This window comes from Bos mutus, chromosome 21 (assembly GCF_027580195.1).
Source record: "Bos mutus isolate GX-2022 chromosome 21, NWIPB_WYAK_1.1, whole genome shotgun sequence".
Taxonomy (NCBI): Eukaryota; Metazoa; Chordata; class Mammalia; order Artiodactyla; family Bovidae; genus Bos; species Bos mutus.
The window spans coordinates 22,829,457-22,843,116 of record NC_091637.1 but is presented as its reverse complement, the minus strand read 5'-3'; the positions used below and the strand labels follow the sequence as shown (position 1 = coordinate 22,843,116).

Below are 13,660 nucleotides of genomic sequence, written 5' to 3'. Positions count from 1 at the left end.
CTCAGCACCAAACCTGAAATATCTCCGAGGTATGCCTGTAACGTAAGCTTTTTACTCTTCTTTTTAAAAATCATTAAAACAAACGATGGTACAAGAAGTAGGACACAAAGGTGACAACATTTTTAAAGAAAAAACATAAGGTTTCACAGAAAAATTATTTTAAAAACTGAGATTAGAAAGCCACTCTGAGTTTCATGCTGACCAGAGCTGTATGTTCACTCTGGCCTTAGGGAGAACTATTTGAACTTTGGTGAAAAGGTAAGAAAGTGCAGATTAAGAATCTGGAAGAGGAAGAGAGAGGAGGAAGGGAGGGGGAGAGGGAGAGGGAGGGAGGGAGGGAGGGAGGGAGGGAGGGAGAGAGAGAGAGAGAGAGAGAGAGAGAGAGAGTGTGTGTGTGTGTGTGTGCGTGCGCATGTGTGCGTGTGCCTGCAGAGTGAGAAACCAACAGAAGAGACTTGCCCATGTAGGGGAGAAGCAGCTCAGAATTTCACTGTCAACAACTCCTCACTGCTGAGAGACTCTTTCACTGGAGGAAAGCCCCCAGAGCCCCCTACATGCGTCTCTCATGTCCACTGAGTCCCTTTCCCAGAGAATACCACAGGCATGTCAAAGGACCTTAAAGTCATTCTCTCTAATATCCCTTCAGAACCTGGGTGACTTAACTCCACCACAGGCTGGAACACTATGGAATGTGAAATGGAAACTAGCTTTCTGGTATCACAGAGAGTCTAAAGTGCCACATCGTCATTGATGGCCAGGGCCTCCTCTCCCCCTGCCTTGTCTAGTTAAACATTTCCAGGCGACCATCCACTACCTGCGGGCAGACCCCTTCCACAGCGTCCACCACGATGATGCACCCGTCACAGATGCGAACAGCCGTGGACACTTCTGAGGAGAAGTCCACGTGGCCTGGAGAGTCTATTAGGTTAATCAGGTACTCCTTGTCGCCTGAAATGAGATTTGAAAACACATATTGAGCAGTGCAGGTATGCAACCCTCCTCCTCAGGCAATTGAGAGCAGGAGAGCTTCTAAGAAATGACTGAAGAAAAGCCCTGTCACATAAAACAAAAGCTGTGAGGGTCTCTAAACCATTCATCATTTTCATAGCCCAACCCTTCATTTCTTTTTTTTTTTTTTTAATTTTATTTTATTTTTAAACTTTACATAATTGTATTAGTTTTGCCAAATATCAAAATGAATCCCCCACAGGTATACATGTGTTCCCCATCCTGAACCCTCCTCCCTCCCCATACCATCCCTCTGGGTCATCCCTGTGCACTAGCCCCAAGCATCCAGTATCATGCATCGAACCTGGACTGGCAACTCGTTTCTTACACGATATTTTACATGTTTCAATGTCATTCTCCCAAATCTTCCCACCCTCTCCCTCTCCCACAGAGTCCATAAGACTGTTCTATACATCAGTGTCTCTTTTGCTGTCTCATACACCGGGTTATTGTTACCATCTTTCTAAATTCCATATATATGCATTAGTATACTGTATTGATGTTTTTCCTTCTGGCTTACTTCACTCTGTATAATAGGCTCCAGTTTCATCCACCTCATTAGAACTGATTCAAATGTATTCTTTTTAATGGCCGAGTAATACTCCATTGTGTATATGTACCACTGCTTTCTTATCCATTCATCTGCTGATGGGCATCTAGGTTGCTTCCATGTCCTGGCTATTATAAACAGTGCAGCGATGAACACTGGGGTACACGTGTCTCTTTCCCTTCTGGTTTCCTCAGTGTGTATGCCCAGCAGTGGGATTGCTGGATCATAAGGCAGTTCTATTTCCAGTTTTTAAGGAATCTCACACTGTTCTCCATAGTGGCTGTACTAGTTTGCATTCCCACCAACAGTGTAAGAGGGTTCCCTTTTCTCCACACCCTCTCCAGCATTTATTATTTGTAGACTTTTGGATGGCAGCCATTCTGACTGGTGTGAAATGGTACCTCATAGTGGTCTTGATTTGCATTTCTCTGATAATGAGTGATGTTGAGCATCTTTTCATGTGTTTGTTAGCCATCTGTATGTCTTCTTTGGAGAAATGTCTATTTAGTTCTTTGGCCCATTTTTTGATTGGGTCATTTATTTTCTGGAGTTGAGCTGTAGGAGTTGCTTGTATATTTTGAGATTAGTTGTTTGTCAGTTGCTTCATTTCCTATTATTTTCTCCCATTCTGAAGGCTGTCTTTTCACCTTGCTAATAGTTTCCTTTGATATGCAGAAGCTTTTAAGGTTAATTAGGTCCCATTTGTTTATTTTTGCTTTTATTTCCAATATTCTGGGAGGTGGGTCATAGAGGATCCTGCTGTGATGTATGTCAGAGAGTGTTTTGCCTATGTTCTCCTCTAGGAGTTTTATAGTTTCTGGTCTTATGTTTAGATCTTTAATCCATTTTGAGTTTATTTTTGTGTATGGTGTTAGAAAGTGGTCTAGTTTCATTCTTTTACAAGTGGTTGACCAGATTTCCCAGCACCACTTGTTAAAGAGATTGTCTTTAATCCATTGTATATTCTTGCCTCCTTTGTCAAAGATAAGGTGTCCATATGTGTGTGGATTTATCTCTGGGCTTTCTATTTTGTTCCATTGATCTATATTTCTGTCTTTGTGCCAGTACCATACTGTCTTGATAACTGTGGCTTTGCAGTAGAGCCTGAAGTCAGGTAGGTTGATTCCTCCAGTTCCATTCTTCTTTCTCAAGATCGCTTTGGCTATTCGAGGTTTCTTGTATTTCCATACAAATTGTGAAATTATTTGTTCTAGCTCTGTGAAGAATACTGTTGGTAGCTTGATAGGGATTGCATTGAATCTATAAATTGCTTTGGGTAGTATACTCATTTTCACTATATTGATTCTTCCAATCCATGAACATGGTATATTTCTCCATCTATTAGTGTCCTCTTTGATTTCTTTCACCAGTGTTTTATAGTTTTCTATATATAGGTCTTTAGTTTCTTTAGGTAGATATATTCCTAAGTATTTTATTCTTTCCGTTGCAATGGTGAATGGAATTGTTTCCTTAATTTCTCTTTCTGTTTTCTCATTATTAGTGTATAGGAATGCAAGGGATTTCTGTGTGTTGATTTTATATCCTGCAACTTTGAAAAAAGTCAAATAAATAACCTAACTCTACACCTAAAGCAACTAGAAAAGGAAGAAATGAAGAACCCCAGGGTTAGTAGAAGGAAAGAAATATTAAAAATTAGAGCAGAAATAAATGCAAAAGAAACAAAAGAGACCATAGCAAAAATCAACAAAACCAAAAGCTGGTTCTTTGAAAGGATAAATAAAATTGACAAACCATTAGCCAGACTCATCAAGAAACAAAGGGAGAAAAATCAAATCAATAAAATTAGAAACGAAAATGGAGAGATCACAACAGACAACATAGAAATACAAAGGATCATAAGAGACTACTATCAACAATTATATGCCAATAAATGGACAACGTGGAAGAAATGGACAAATTCTTAGAAAAGTACAACTTTCCAAAACTCGACCAGGAAGAAATAGAAAATCTTAACAGACCCATCACAAGCACGGAAATTGAAACTGTAATAAAAAATCTTCCAGCAAACAAAAGCCCGGTCCAGACGGCTTCACAGCTGAATTCTACCAAAAATTTAGAGAAGAGCTAACACCTATCCTGCTCAAACTCTTCCAAAATTGCAGAGGAAGGTAAACTTCAAACTCATTCTATGAGGCCACCATCACCCTAATACCAAAACCTGACAAAGATCCCACAAAAAAAGAAAACTACAGGCCAATATCACTGATGAACATAGATGCAAAAATCCTTAACAAAATTCTAGCCATCAAAATCTAACAACACATTAAAAAGATCATACACCATGACCAAGTGGGCTTTATCCCAGGGATGCAAGGATTCTTCAATATCCGCAAATCAATCAGTGTAATACACCACATTAACAAATTGAAAAATAAAAACCATATGATTATCTCAATAGATGCAGAGAAAGCCTTTGACAAAATTCAACATCCATTTATGATAAAAACTCTCCAGAAAGCAGGAATAGAAGGAACATACCTCAACATAATAAAAGCTATATATGACAAACCCACAGCAAACATTATCCTCAATGGTGAAAAATTGAAAGCATTTCCTCTAAAGTCAGGAACAAGACAAGGGTGCCCACTTTCACCATTACTATTCAACATAGTTTTGGAAGTTTTGGCCACAGCAATCAGAGCAGAAAAAGAAATAAAAGGAATCCAAATTGGAAAAGAAGAAGTAAAACTCTCATTATTTGCAGATGACATGATCCTCTACATAGAAAACCCTAAAGACTCCACCAGAAAATTACTAGAAATAACCAACCCTTCATTTCATTTTAGCTTTCATGCTAAAGCTCCCAAAAGGGAAGAGATTTACCCAAGGTCACAAAAGCAGTCACAAGTCAGAAACATACCCAGGCCTATCTATCAGCTTAGTCACTTCCTGTAAAGGTCACAGGTGCCCCTAGGCTTTGCAACTGGGGAAAGAACACTTGTCTGTTCATCTGGCTCAGAATCAGAATAAGAAACCCTGGAGTGAGAGAAGACTGATGTTCACTGCCTGGCACCCATGTAAATGTCCTAAGCCTCTGCAATCTACTTGGAAATTCTCTATGTTCATATGACCCTAGACAGAAAGTCAGAGATCAAGGACCAACTATGTTTCACCCAATTTCACACTGCTAACATGTGCCATTATCGTAAAGCACAGGGCCTGCTGTCAGAGCCACTGAAAGAGTAAGAGCAGTACACTTTTGTCTAAGTCTTACACACAAACACACACAATTTAAGATGAGAGGCTTGAACATGCTGAAAAGTTGACAGCACCAGGACACAGGAGGTAAGTCCAGAGCACAAGCTTTTCACAGTGACAGCAGGCACTGACAGCAGCACAAAGATACTAGCTGTATTACACTTTGAGGGGTAGTGGCAAATAGCTGAGAATTTTCCTTTTCTCTGTAAAACAGAATGGACAAATGTCTGCTGAGACTGTGGGAGAGGGACTGAGAGGTGGACTCGAAGAGACAAGAGGGTTTAAGAGAGCTCCAGTGGTAGAGAATGCCCAAGGTCTGACAGAGGACACATGGAAGTCTGCCAGTGGCCCAACGACCAGCCGAGAGCCCAGCCCAAGGGTAGGAGGAAAATGTGTAGAGTCAGCTCTACCAAGGGTTAGAGTTTCACTGGGAGGACAGGAGGCCAAGACAGCAGATACACTGAGGGCCTCAGCGAGACTGTCAGAAAAAGACAAGTCTGGACAGGAGGACGCAGAGATGAAATGAAGGATGCCGATGGGGCGCAGGAGACTGAAGAGCTTCCTGAAGTCAAGCGGGTCCCTTGCTACACAGGTGAGAGAGCTGGAAAAGTAAAGACTGTGCAGAAGGGAGTATTTAAATGGGAAATATCAGAGGACCAGTAAGGAGTGATATTCAAATGCAGAAAGCAGCCATACTAGGGGTGGGTGAAGCAGAGGCGTACACATCACTGCTGTTGAGAAGCCAAGCTCAAGCTGTTGAAAGAGGTCATTTTTCAGACACAGGAAAAGCTACCTTGGTGGATTTGGGTAAAAAAGAAAATGATGAACCAGGTGCCAAAGTCACTAATGAATGGCGACCAGGGACTGTAACCAGAAGCTGAGGTGGTGAGAAGGGGTGAAGAATAACTGGATAGATGGTAAGAGTCTCGAAGGAGACGGAGTTTTAAATCAATGGTGGAAGAACTGAACTCTGAACCAGAACCAGGGAACAAGGAGTAGGGTGATCCCATGTTCTCACCCAGGACAGAGTATGACAGAATAAACAGCACTCACTCAAAAGAAGGACGAGAGAGCAGTGACTAGAAAACAGCCAGGCAGGGGGAGGAGGGAAAACTGACAAAAGACACTGAGGATGGAGGGACACAGGTTTACCTTGGAAAAGTTTTCAGAGAAAAGTGTGGGCGGGAAGGGAATAGTGAGGGGTTGAGGGCAGGTGTGAGAAACATGGGGACAAGACGACTTAGAGGCCAGACCACGTGACCTCCATTTGGGGCAGTGACCAAAGACAACAGAGATGGGGGTGATGCCACAAAAGATGCCCTTAAGGAGCCAGAGCAACCTCTTGTGGACAGCAGAGAATTTCACTGAAGGGGGAATCAGTGGTGGCCTGGACTGAATGACTTTTGAGAGACTCCTGGTCCAAATAAACAGGCTGGAAATATATTAATGATTCCTTGGTTCCCAGGACCCCTGAAGTAGGAAATGGCTACCCACTCCATTATTCTTTCCTGGAAAATCCCATGGACAGAGGAGCCTGGAGTGTTACAGTCCATGGGGTCACAGAGAGTCACACATTCATTATGCAGGACTACTGCCACATGCTAACTACTCTGTCTCTGGGAAGGTCTCTTAATCTCTCTGAACTCCGTTTTGCACACATGTAAAATGAGGAGAATCTCCATTTCCCAGGATCGCCATAAGGGTTAAACAAAATCATGCAGATGAGACATGCAGCTCAGAATCAAACCATGGTGCACCCATCTTCTTAGATCTTACATCATCTGAATGCTTCACAAGGTAAAGTGTTCATTATCTTTAGAGGAAAAAAACCTGACCTTTAGTCAAACCAGGCACAGTGGAACCCCATCCTCCAAGCCTGGTCCCAAAGGAAAAGGACAGTGATCAGAAACACAAGTGAATGTTGACGTGTCTGGAAATGACAGTAGCTACTGATACTTGCTGGCCTCGTGTGCATCTGGATGGCACAAGTCAGTGTCCCCAGGGCCCAGTCTTAGAGATTAAGACCAGAGGGTCACAGAGCTGAAACCCTCTACTAGCCCATAAGCACAGACCCCTACGGAGGTGTTCGCCTGGTGGCTCAGATGGTAAAGAATCTGCCTACAGTGTGGGAGACCCAGGTTTGATCCCCAGGTCGGGAAGATCCCCTAGAGGAAGAAATGGCAACCCACTCCAGTATTCTTGCCTGCAGAATTCCCATGAACAGAGGGGGCTGGCAAGCTACAGTCCATGGGGTCACAAGGAGTCAGACATGACAGTGACTAACACTTTCACTTTCTGGATGTGCTTACAGAGGGGCAAACTTACAAGTGGATCTGTCTGCAGACGCCTCCACATCCTTGGTCTCCACATCTGGAGCACATCTAAGCTACAGTATGGCTGCCTCTTGGGTAAATACTGAGTGTCCCCCTGAACCAGGCTGTCAGCTAGCACATATGCCTGAAATACAGACTGAAAGCCTATTAGTGAAAGCCCACTACAATTTGCTCTATACTGCACTTTATCATTTTTTAATAATTGCCAGTTTTTTTTTTTAAAACTGGATGAGTTTACCAAAAATCTTGATGCCTTTTCTTGAAAAAAACAAACAAACAAAACAAAACAGAAAAACACAGGGCATCTGTCAGTTGGAGGTAAAAAGCACCAGTCCCCACCCAGGTGGAGGGGGTGTTTCATGGGTGGACCGAGTCTGTTCTCTGGCTCACAGCAGTCCCACCTGACTGCCTCATTCATGTAGACGTGCTGACACCAGCACCACACCAAGGACTAATGACACAGTACTTAATAATCAAATGAGACTGGTGTTGCAATAAGTATTTAACTCTTTGCGGGTGTGGGGGGAGGGATTTAAGTTGGATACCTACCTCACAGCTTGCAAGCACACACATACACATGCACACTTATGACAGGATTAAATGCAAGAACATAAAATAACTGGGGGTAAAACTAGGGCAATTATTACTTCAATCTTATGTTTTACTGTAAATTTTCTACAACACATATAAAACTTGCAAATTTTTAAAAAATTTTTAAAAAGATGAATCAGAATGAAAACTTCATTTTAGAAGTTCTGTGACAGCAATTATTTGTTCACAGGTATAAAGAATGGCTACAGAGTAGAAATGACAATAGGCCTTTTGAGACTATTTAAAGAACAGTCCATGAACCTTTAAACTCTTCAAGTTCATAAAAATAAGCAGAGATAGGAAAAAAACTGACCACTGAACCATTTGCTGTATCACAGAATTAGGACATACTCTTTAAAATGTGAGAAGTAGTTTTTTAAAAATTAAGGCATTACTTTAAATACATTGGGAATTCATGTACCTAAGAGCTTCAAAACTGGTTTAGTTCAAAACCGTTTTTGAAGACTGACCTCAAAGAGAAGAGTCACACCCCACACAGCACAACCCTTGGTGTTAGTGTCAGGGACATGACACTGTGTCCATTAGAGAAATGAAATACATCTTTACTACTGTCTTCTACTGATCAAAACTCACATGTTGTGTAAAATTTCCGAACAGTACAAAATAAATATCTTGAAAACTGAGTTTTCACATAATCCAGTCCCTGATAATTATGGTTAAGGTTTTGGTATACAGCCTTCCAGGCATCTTCATATACATACTTAATATATTCTTATCATCAAAACACATTCGTGTCTTGTAAGTATTTACCCTGCAACTTGCTTTTTGTCTCCGACTTTATCTTTTCTATATAATCACACAATTGTTGGAACAGCTGCAGAGCACTTCACAGCATGGATGTATCATTCTACTTAACTATTTTCCAAAGACAGATACTAAGGCATTCTTTTCATTGATACAGACATTAGGGTGAATTTCAATGAACATACATCTCGCATGCTCGTATGACTATGTCTGTCAGACAAATCCCTAAAAGTATTACTGTCAGAGTGGCATTCTGATCAGTGGATAAAAGCTACAGTGACCATGGCAACACAGAGCCAAGTAAATAAGACTCTAGATCTAACAGGCAGGCCAGAGGACAGAACGAGGACCCAGCGAGGAAACGGGATGATAAGACTGAGCCAGCAAGGTCCTATGACTCCAGACCTTCCCAGAGAAGATATCTCCACAAGCACCTGGGTAGACAGGGGCAGGTGTGAACTGCCAGTGCTTCTGCCCTCAAGCCAGTCAGAGGTCCCCATCTGTACCCAAGTCTGGACAGCCTGACTCTGATCTGAAAATTGATCATCTGGAAAGGCCAGAATGAAGTTTGTGGAAGGTAAAGCAAAAAAACCTGAGGGGTGAAACTGATTTGGAAAGAGAAAGGAAGACACAAAAGATACGAAACCACTGTTCTGTAAAATGCAGACCGACTTACTTTCCGCATAATGCAGTGAGATGGCACTGGATTTCATAGTGATCCCTCGGACCTGTTCATCTTCTCTGCTGTCCATGTACCTCAACTGTAAAAATGCAACCTTAACGTTAAAACGGACTGGTGTGGACTTTTGTTTTAAATATTTAAATTTTTAGGCTTATTATTGCTGTGAAGTTGTTCACTAGGTCCCACTATTATTACCTTTTAAATCTCTGCAGCATTTTTCTTGCCTGCTGCTGCTAAGTCACTTCAGTCACGTCCGACTCTGTGCGACCTCATAGACGGCAGCCCAGCAGGCTTCCCAGTCCCTGGGATTCTCCAGGCAAGAGCACTGGAGTGAGGTGCCATTGCCTTCTTTTCTTGCCTAGTATCATGTATTTCTTTCTCCTTTCCTTTTTCCTTGATCAGTTTTTAGATATTTATCAGTTGTAATGCAAGATAATCACACAATGTCTACATTGCTAGTAGTTCTTTTTAAATTAACAGGCTTTCTTTTTAGAGCAATTTTAAGTTTCTAGAATAACTGGAAAGTAAAGAGGTTCCTAAGTACTTCTACACACAGTTCCCTCCCTGTTATTTACATCTTACATTGTGTGCAGTGTGATACATGTTACCATCAATGAACCAATATCAATACGTTACTATCAATTAAGGTCTATGGTTTACATTAGGATTCACTCTTTAAATGTATAATGACATGTCCATCATTACTGTATCATATGTTAGTTGTATGAATCTTTTGAAGAACAAATTTGGCTTTGATCTTTTCTACTTCATTAATTTATGCTTTATTATTTCATCTACTTACAGTAGAGTTATTGTACTTGTTCTAACTTCTCAAATAGGAAAAATAAAAGCACTTTATTACTTTATTCCACCCAGTTTTTTAAGCCTCCTCTAGACAGTATCTTGGGCCAATTTCCTGGGGACTCGACCTGCCTCAAAGGCCCCATTCTTCCTTTAGTATCTCAGGTCTACTTTTCAAATTCAATTTTGCTTCTCCATCTCCTCTTCTCTGTATTACCAATCACTGGATAAATCCTGCTGACTCTATCTTAAATTCACTGAAGGAAGGGATATCTTTACTTTTCTACTACAAATAAATCATTCCAAGTCCTTTCAATTCACAGCTAGAAACAAAGATCTCTTTCATTTCCTAAAACAGGATTTTCCTCACGACCCTCATACTTCAGAAGCCTTCTTTTGGTACTTAGGTTAGAACTAGTACTCAGTTACTTCAAGATCATCATAATCTGATACATTTTTTTGTACTAGCACATTTTCCTTTCTCAGTAATTGCTAGGCAAATGTTCCACTTAAAACCTACAAATTAGCCTTTATCCATTTTATCCACATTATTTCCTGCTGTGAAGCATGTATTCCACCTGTGAAATCTTCCACAATCGTGCCAGGTTATCATCTGACTTACTGCAAAAACTCATTCTTGCACTTATAAAATATTAATATAAACTAAAATAAAAGCAATACAAAAATAATTTTTTCTCAACAATCTATTTTATCTTGCTAAATGGACTGCCAGTCTCTTAGATGCATGAACTATGCTCAATACTTTTGAGGTCTTTATGAACACAACAAATGCTTCATCGCATTGTAGATTTGCTAATATTTACTGAAATGCATGTATATATCAAATATAATAACATACCTTGCCTGCCAGGCGGCTGGAGATGATTCCATTGCTAGATATAAGACAGTCAGCCAGAGTAGTTTTTCCTGTTAAAGTAACAATATTAATTTAAATAGACTTTTCTTAAAGGGCAGGGTAGGTAGAGTGCATCTACATATTTAACGTTTAACCATAAGAACTGCTTTACCAAGTATTTCCTATTTACCTACAGTAAGTGAAAGAAGACACAATGAGCATTTTAACTAGACTTTTGAACAGTGCACTGTCTGGAAGGGCAAAGATTCTAGCACTCCACAGTGCTATAATCTGTATCTCCAACTTTAAAAGCTGTCCAATAACTTTTTTTTATTGAGGCATACTTTACACAGGGGCTTCCCTGGTGGTTCAGTGGTAAAGACTCTACCTGCCAATGCAAGATGTGAGTTCAATCCCTGGGGGGTGGGGAAGATCCTCTGGAGAAGGAAATGGCAATCCACTTCAGTATTACTGCCTGGAGAATCCCAAGAACAGAGGAGCCTGGTGGGCTATAGTCCAGGGGTTGCAACGTCAGATACGACTGAGCAACTAAACAACAACCCTTATCCTAGTGCCTCGCTGGCAGGAAGGGGTCTTCAAGATACAGCATAGCCTATCTCTTCGCTTTTATCTCCTCCTCCCTCACTTTCAGGATGGTATATAGGTTCGTCTAGTCAAGGCTCTGGTTTTTCCTGTGGTCATGTATGGATGTGAGAGTTGGACTGTGAAGAAGGCTGAGCGCCAAAGAATTGATGCTTTTGAACTGTGGTGTTGGAGAAGACTCTTGAGAGTCCCTTGGACTGCAAGGAGATCCAACCAGTCCATTCTGAAGGAGATCAGCCCTGGGATTTCTTTGGAAGGAATGATACTAAAGCTGAAACTCCAGTACTTTGGCCACCTCATGTGAAGAGTTGACTCATTGGAAAAGACTCTGATGCTGGGAGGGATTGGGGGCAAGAGGAGAAGGGGACGACAGAGGATGAGATGGCTGGCTGGCATCACTGACTCGATGGACGTGAGTCTGAGTGAACTCCGGGAGTTGGTGATGGACAGGGAGGTCTGGCGTGCTGCAATTCATGGGGTCGAAAACAGTTGGACACGATTGAGCGACTGATCTGATCTGATATAGGTTTTATTTCACACTCCCACCTCTCATCACCTTGCTGTGACTGGGTGAACAAAAAGCAGTTTGAAACCAAGAGCAGGCTTAGCAGGAGGCGATGCTGTGGCATGAAAGCAATGTTTGTCGGGAGCTAAGCACCATGGATCAGCCCACCTTGCCCTCTTGTGTCCCAGCCTCTGGTCACATACATTTCTTTCTCCCCTTCTGACACTATTCCCATTTGAAATGAGTGTCCCCATCTGCCATCTTGAATCACCCTTCAGGGTTCATCTCTAATACTAATTATGCTATAAAGCCTTTTCTTAATGCATTCCTAGCTTCCTGACTCTCCAGCTCTCTCTATCCTTATTATCTACTTTTTGCATGTCTCACTTTGTGTTGCCTCAACCCCCAAATCACCTCTACAGCTGAGAGGGCGCCCTGTTCATAAATTTCTACCATTTGACATAGAGGGCAAAGTACCTTGAACTTAGAACACAGGTTCTGAGAATATTATGTTAAGACTACAGACTTGTTATATTAGAAAGCCATTTCAAAAATACTTGATAGTTTAACAAAAACTCAACTTCTCATTTAAAAACCAACTATCTAGAAGAACACCAATCCCTAGTTGGCTGTGTTCTACCACATCAAACTTTTAAAAGAAATAAGACTTTCAACTTAGCATCACTCCAATGACACGTGTGGAGACACACCCCCTTAATTACTGAAAACAAGCTATTTAGAAAGGGCTCTTACCATGGTCTACGTGAGCCAAAACGCAGATATTCCGAATGTTAGCAGTGTTCTTCTGGAGTTGAATCATCTTATCCAAACTATTGAGCACCATGGTCACTTACTTCCTGTGACTAAAAATTAAAGACGTATTACAAATGACTAAAGATCGGGACAATAAATAAGGGCTTTTAATACTGGGAACTGACAAGATTTCTCAAGTTCCTTCAAGTAAAAACCGTTATTAAAGGCAGATACACACCCAGACCTAAGTCCAATTTGAGCACTTCAGCAACTACTGTACTACGACTGTGGATTTTACTCATCGTTCCGGATCTGCGATGAATCAGAGCTCCTTAGGGCTGGGTGCCCAGTGACACCAGGAACTCTGCCCTGTACTCTGTACGGGGGTGAATTTCTCCAGGTCAGTGATGACGTATCGCAAGGGTCGTAGGCAGGAGAGAAGATGCTGATATCTCTCCTTCCGCTCCTCGATCTTTTTCCAAGTCCCTCCTCCTATCACTCCGCTTGCTTTCACTGGAGGGGAAACATTCAGCTTGATGACTGCTATGGAGCCCGAATAAAGTTTTGGGTCACGTGCTTATTTGCTGAGCAGGTGCAATGAATGTCTTTCATTCCTTCCCACATTGGGGAAAAGAAAAAATAAACCCTCATCTCCACCTTCCCTTCTTCATCACTCCCTTCTTCTTTGAGGACTCCGGGTCCACACTGAAAAGCAGTCGGGCGCGAGCGGACACTTAAGCTCGAACGGCAGCCGCTCCCAGACCGGGTTCGCCCCCGGCCTCGCTCCGCCGCCGCGGCGCCCCGGGTCCCCCCACCACCTGGAGCTGCCAGAGGAGGAAGCCCAGCGCCCTGCGGGCCCGCACTCACCGGCTCCCGCCGCCCAACCAGTCCCGCTCGGACCCCGACGCAGACTACACCACGCACCTCGCAGGCACCCACAACTAGCTATCTCCCGAAGGCCCGCGCGCCGAGGGCGGGGCTAGCGACGCACGAC

General features: G+C 42.2%; 1 protein-coding gene across 3 annotated transcripts in view; it reads right to left on the bottom strand.

Moving 5' to 3' along the window:
* EFL1 (elongation factor like GTPase 1) overlaps nucleotides 1–13,651 on the bottom strand; it is a 113,929-nt gene extending 100,278 nt beyond the window's left edge. The window contains exons 1-5 of one of the 3 annotated variants that reach the window (XM_005887129.3): nucleotides 13,534–13,651; nucleotides 12,667–12,776; nucleotides 10,809–10,876; nucleotides 9,143–9,227; nucleotides 815–948 (exon numbers count right to left, since the gene is read on the bottom strand). In XM_005887129.3, coding sequence (XP_005887191.1) covers nucleotides 815–948; nucleotides 9,143–9,227; nucleotides 10,809–10,876; nucleotides 12,667–12,757 — 378 coding nt within the window. In that variant the 5' untranslated portion in view covers nucleotides 12,758–12,776; nucleotides 13,534–13,651. Of the gene's footprint in view, nucleotides 1–814; nucleotides 949–9,142; nucleotides 9,228–10,808; nucleotides 10,877–12,666; nucleotides 12,777–12,904; nucleotides 13,504–13,533 lie in introns of those variants that run through there. The other 2 variants (XM_070358385.1, XM_070358384.1) reach the window with 2 other exon arrangements.
* Between the last annotated feature and the right edge of the window lie 9 nt (nucleotides 13,652–13,660).